The sequence below is a fragment of the Callithrix jacchus genome, chromosome 11, assembly GCF_049354715.1.
Source record: "Callithrix jacchus isolate 240 chromosome 11, calJac240_pri, whole genome shotgun sequence".
In the NCBI taxonomy this organism is placed as follows: Eukaryota; Metazoa; Chordata; class Mammalia; order Primates; family Cebidae; genus Callithrix; species Callithrix jacchus.
Genome location: NC_133512.1, coordinates 74,364,436 through 74,370,949, shown reverse-complemented (window position 1 = coordinate 74,370,949; position 6,514 = coordinate 74,364,436). Strand labels below are relative to the sequence as shown.

Sequence of the window (6,514 nt, the reverse complement as noted above, 5' to 3'; positions counted from 1 at the left end):
GTTAAACTCAACTTTCTGCTTAGCCTCTGACATTAGCAGCTATTCATGACTGAGGAAACATTTGCAGCTCCAAGGACTGGTCCTACTCCAAATATAGGACTACAAATCTAACAAGTACACTCAGGGCAGACTATCCATTCTATTTTTACTCAATTTCTAGTCTCTCTTCCTCATCCAATTATTTTAAACTATCTTCTTTGTCCCCAAATCTCACACAGTAATTTCATATTCCTTACTGTTAGCAGATAACTGACATTATTGGTCTATTGACACAGTAGATGCATTGCTGTACATGTGAATCTCCCTGTCATGACCACATTTGACTGAATCAGTGTGAATCCCACTCCCATCTCTGACCAAACCCCATGTTGTCTGGAGAAGTAGAGAAAGCTGGTCTTCAGAGAAAAAGAAGAATAAGAAAAAGTGCATAGAGATGTCAAGACAAGAGGTGGAAAGAATCCAGCCAGCCTCATATTTCCTAGTTGCAGTTCTCCTCAAAGGTCCAATAGCTTTTTTGCTCTGAGTTCAATGAGGCATCACTACCATATTTATATGAAATTCTCTTTCCCTCACCTCATTTAGTTGCAGTCAACTAATGCAGAGAATTTGAATACTTCCAATTTGGGGCTTTTCAAACTCTCCTCTAGAAAATTTCCTGTCGTTAGGATGATGGATTTCTAGCCTGGGTTGGTCCATCCTTCAACCAATACCACATTCTGAACTGGGAGATAAAAGAGTCAAGCAAATGAAAATAAAAGTATCAGCAATTATTGCTGATTAACGTTAAATTTTAGGGAGTAACTAAGGTTTGTGAAAAGAGATAATTTCCTGATGCTGAATACCAGAATTTGACCAGCTTAACTATTCACCAAAATGGGTAGCAAGGGAAAACTGTGGCTTCCCCCTGCAGGTGAAGAACTTTTACCACTAAACTTCCCTTGAGGCTGAGAGCAGACCAAAGCACATGCAACCAGACAAATCTCAAAGAGAAAAAATAGCAGGAAGGACTAGGCTGTGTGGTCAAAATCCCTGCTCCTAACATCACACACCAGATGAAAGAGTCTTTTCCTGGGGATGATGATGATATGAGAGAGTCCAGGAGTGTTGTGCTAATGGATGTCCCTCTACAAGGACCAGTACCTTTGGAGGGAGAAATAGTACCTTGCAATTCCCCTAGAGCCTACTGATTCCCTATTCATTGCCGTGTCCGCCATACCTATAGAGGCAGGAATCTCCTTTTGTAGTCTCTAATGCAGCAGTAAGCCTGCCATTAGGAGAAAAAGGAAGACACACAGAAATTCAGTTAATAATGAAAAAATATTTTGAGACATATTTTAAAATAGAGATTTCTCACCTGGAGTTGCTATAGAAAGTTGATATACATTTCTGACCAAAACTTTTTTGTCATGTCTCACTGAAGATGATTTCTTTTAATGAATTACAGGGTGTATTCTTATATACCCCACAGTCTTTTACAGTCTCTACAATACTGTAATCAATTCTGGGTCACCAAATGTGACCAAATGTAGGTTATGGACAAGGACCTCTTACAAATGATTTCTTCATTGTGATTCACCTATTGTGGCTAAGATAATGTGACAGATGCCTTCTGGAATAGCAATGAGATTTTCCCATAGAAGCTTGTTCAAAGCTTGAGTTCCTCTGCCCTTCTCTCATGATCCTTCCACACCGCATTTGAGGCCAGGCAGTTAATATAATGCACTCCACCTGAAAAATGGATCAAGAAAGTATTTCACAGTGAAGCTGTTGAAGGAGGGGTGGCTTGCCACAGTGTGGGGATTCGTTAGAACAAGTAATAGCCTGGGGTATTGGAATTAAATGTTGTTCTTTTAACCTACTATTAAGACCAAAATAACAATAACTGAGCAGAAAACTTTATCTATACATCCATCAACATAATTAAGGATCTTAGGAAAAAGCACCCAAGGAAACTTGTGACCAATATCACTTTTAAAAGCAATGTCACAGTGTGAGTTAAATAACTCTTTTTCTCCTTTGATAAGAGAAAAACTTCTTTCCTGACTTAAGTCCAATTTGATAGTGAAAATGAGATTTGTCCTTAGTTGTGAGAAATCTCAACACCATCTGATATTTGTGGCTGCATTCTTCAGAGTAATTAATTCAACAGACAACCCTGAAATCTCAAGGGCTTAACACAATAAAAGTTTATTTCTCACTCCCATCACAGCCCAATAGTGGCCAGGCAGACCTCCATCTTCTATGACATTTGGAACACATGCTCTCCAAGGTTGCCCACACTGGGGAAGAGAGTGATGGAGAAAATGTACCAGCTCCTACTTGCCTCATCCTGGAAGAGATGCATAAGAGACCATGTCGAATCTAGTTATATGGCTCTAATCTAACTGAAAGGGGAAATGGGAAATACATAATAAAGGTATAGGCTGATATTTAGGAAATAAGTAACCAAAAAATGCTGTACTCAGCTTAAGTTTTAAAGGCACTGCCATAGGAAGGGCACATGTGTATTGGTAAGCACAGTCTGTCATTGTAGTTAAGCACAGCTCTCAGGCCACACTTTGAATAGTGTTTACTTTAGTCAGGTGGCCCTAATCCATTCAAAATCCACTTCTTACATTCTTAAGTCTATAAACAGAGTAGGTATTGGTGTGTCTAATTTAATATTCAGATGTTGTGGAGTATACCATTTTTGCTCTTTGCTATAACTGTTAGTAAAAGCTTATTTTCGTGGATTGGATGTTTATTTGTAATGAGTTCTTTAATTGCTGATAGTGACTGGCTAGCACTATCAATTTTGCTTTCGTCAAAACAGGCTGGAAAGCCATTGATAATGCTTCTTAAAACATGATCCTGCGGCTGGGCGCCGTGGCTCATGCCTGTAATCCCAGCACTTTCGGGGTCTGAGGGAGTGGATCCTGAGGTCAAGAGATGGAGACCATCCTGGCCAACATGGTAAAACCCTGTCTCTACTAAAAAGACAAAAATTAGCCGGGCATAGTGGCAGGTGCCTGTAGTTTCTGCTAGCTACATGGGAGTCTGAGGCAGGAGAATCGCTTGAACCAGGAGGCAGAGGTTCCAGTGAGCCAAGATCACGCTGCTGCACTCCAGCCTCGTGACAGAGCAAGACTCTGTCTCAAAAAAAAAATCTGCCACCATTATATAAGAAATCTTTAATAATTCTGGGTTGAGACAGATGGTATAGCTCAGCAGTAAAATAATCAGTGTGCACCAGACTGTTGATCTTATATGTGAATCATAACTCTTGAGACAATGAATGATGGTGCTTGTGAACATTTTCCCATAAGCTCATCAGATGTGTTTCTTATAGTGCAGCTGGAGAACCAAGTGACCCTATTATGGCAATTGTGTATTACATGGCACTAGAACCACAATACACAGTATTGAATTGCTTTAGGATAGATGTAAGCTTCTCAGCACAGGAACATCAAGAAGTGGCCTGTCATCAGAGTGTCCCATTTGTTTTAGTCCTAAGGTTTCATGCTAGAGGTTGTATTCATTTTCTTACTAATAGTACCAGAAAGTAGGATTTGTACTGAGTGTTGATTCCCAATATTTTTAGGGAAGTCTCACTTCTCTGTTGTTATAAAAGACCTTGAGTTTGTTAAAAGAAAAAAGCAATGATAGATGAGCAGACCTTCAGCAAGACCATAACTTTATTTAGTATTTGGATTATTTTAGAAATACTCTAGCTGCTTCCATTTTATTTTCTAAGAAACCCAAAGAGAACAAAACAACTAAAGTGTTTTTCTATAGTTAACCCTCCATATCTGTGGATTCTGCACTCCTGAATTCAACCAAGTTTAGATTGAATGTATCCGAAAAAACATTCCACAAAATTCTAAAAAACAAAGCTAGGATTTGTTGCTTGCTGAGTACTGCATTGAACCCATGCAACTAAAGTGATATGTAGGTATTATATTAGGTGTTATAAGTAATCTGGAGAATTTAAAGTATATAGGAGGATATATGTAGGTTATATGCAAGTACCATGACATTTTATATAAGGGATGTGAGCATCTACAGATTTGGGTATTCATGGGGGAAGGGGGAAATAGGTTCCTGGAACCAATCCTCCCTAGATACCAAGGGATGACTATATATATATATTCAGAAAACAGAAACATATAGTTTAAACTTTTACTCCATTTTACACATGTTGTAGGTAATTAAATAAAGCATTTTGAATGTGAATTACATATTGTGGCAGTTGAAAGGTTAGGGTACCATTAAATTCATATAAGTTATCTGTAGGTCTAGAAGCTACTAATGTGTTTGAGCTATGCCCACTGCTTTCAAGGCTACCCTAGTTCACCACAGGTCCTAACATAATATGTCTTCTTAGGAAGTCAATGAAAATGCTGCTACCTCTGAGAATGGGTACAGGATGTGTTCCTATTTAAGAAGAAGGGGTTTAAGTAGAAGATGGCTGTTTTGACTTGGTTTTTCCCTCAGTGAATTCTCTTAAGTTAACCAATTAATAGATTTATAAACATAAATTTGATTTTTAATAAATTACATATGCAAATCTCTTTATTAATGAGAAGGTGAGGTGATTGAGGGAGGTGAGGTTAGCCACATGTAATAGACAAAGCAAGGACTTTTTACATATATAATCTGTTTTCTTAGGGAAGCAGAAGAATACAGTGGCTAAACATATTGATTTGAAATCAAGTTTCCGGGGTTCAAATTCCATTTTAGCTACCTGCTAGCTAGCTAGCTATGTAACTTTATGTCTCCGAGGTTCAGTTTCCTTGTCTATAAAGAGAATAAAATAGTATCATGTTTGTGAGCATCAGTATTAGGTAAAACAATTAAAAATAATTAAAAACATATTATGTACTTCACAGCATCGTTGTGATGGATAATGAGATTGTATCCATAAAGAATTTAGTATATTTTCAAGATTGAAGTCATTTGTATGTTCTAACATGAGTTTAATCAGGTGCTGTCCAAGGTCCTGAGGTGAGCTCTGAATTCTAGATCATATGACACAATCTAAGAAACCCAAACAGCTTGTACTGAGTGCTGTACAGGACACACAGTCTATCAAGCAGATAGATTTCCATTCCTTCAGACTATCTATATAGCCATTATTTGAACTGAATTAAATTTAGACCACTGACAAACTGCCTTACAAAGCTTTTATGTTTGGATTAAGTACCACCAAAAGAACCATTACATAAACAACTACTTTGACTTAATTTGTACCCCCCACTCCATGAATTATCTTAATTGACTAAACAATATCTTTTTGGATACACCTTAATTTTAAAAATAAAATGCATATGAGAATTTCATCATTGATGAGTTTGTCCTCTACTGATATAAGTTTATTGAAGAACCAAATGGCCAACTGATCCCTTACCTTTATTTCTGTTAACCTTTGGTATAGACCACTAGCATAGCTGTTAGTAAGGTACAAGAGACACACAAAAAGATCCTTTGTTATTACAAAATACACAAAAGCACTTTCGAATTTCAAGGCGTAGCTGCCGTAAGTTTCTTTTGGTGGTGTGGGAATTCAGGCAAAAATATAAAATCTAACTATACTGTGTAAAATTATTTACACCGACTCGTGCGTGAGGCGAGCAGAGCCGGAGATGAGACCAGAGGCCGAACTCGGGTTCTGACAAGATGGCGGGGCTGCCCCGCAGGATCATCAAGGAAACCCAGCGTTTGCTGGCAGAACCAGTTCCTGGCATCAAAGCAGAACCAGATGAGAGCAACGCCCGTTATTTTCATGTGGTCATTGCTGGCCCTCAGGATTCCCCCTTTGAGGGAGGGACTTTTAAACTTGAACTATTCCTTCCAGAAGAATACCCAATGGCAGCCCCTAAAGTACGTTTCATGACCAAAATTTATCATCCTAATGTAGACAAGTTGGGAAGAATATGTTTAGATATTTTGAAAGATAAGTGGTCCCCAGCACTGCAGATCCGCACAGTTCTGCTATCCATCCAGGCCTTGTTAAGTGCTCCTAATCCAGATGATCCATTAGCAAATGATGTAGCAGAGCAGTGGAAGACCAACGAAGCCCAAGCCATAGAAACAGCTAGAGCATGGACTAGGCTATATGCCATGAATAATATTTAAACTGATCAGATCATCAAGTGTGCATCACTTCTCCTGTTCTGCCAAGACTTCTTCCTTTTCGTTTGCATTTAATGGACACAGTCTTAGAAACATTACAGAATAAAAAAGCCCAGACATCTTCAGTCCTTTGGTGATTAAATGCACATTAGCAAAAAAAAAAATTATTTACACCATCATCTTATGCTTATAATTTTTATCTGCTACATTAAAAGTTAGGAAGATACAATGTCAAGAGTTGAGTAGATCATGCTGAGGTCAGTAAACCAGAAAAAGGGATCCAAATAAGTCCTCAAATTAGGTAGAAGTGACTGAGGAATATGAAGCCAAAGTGTTGAGTTTAAGAATAAAATATGGGAGATAGAGACACAGAAAGAATAATAAGGTTTAAAAACATAAAGCC

At 38.1% G+C, this 6,514-nt stretch overlaps 1 protein-coding gene across 1 annotated transcript; it reads left to right on the top strand.

The window, feature by feature from the left end:
• Positions 1-5,638: 5,638 nt before the first annotated feature.
• Positions 5,639-6,262, top strand: LOC100403816 (ubiquitin-conjugating enzyme E2 N). The gene has a single exon (XM_002751685.7). It carries the CDS (start codon positions 5,656-5,658, stop codon positions 6,112-6,114), a length of 459 nt encoding a protein of 152 aa, XP_002751731.1. The 5' UTR covers positions 5,639-5,655; the 3' UTR covers positions 6,115-6,262.
• The last annotated feature ends 252 nt before the right edge of the window (positions 6,263-6,514 follow it).

Excerpts from the sequence above, each read along its gene's own strand:
- LOC100403816 (XM_002751685.7), top strand. The coding sequence starts at position 5,656 with ATGGCGGGGCTGCCCCGCAGGATCATCAAGGAAACCCAGCGTTTGCTG.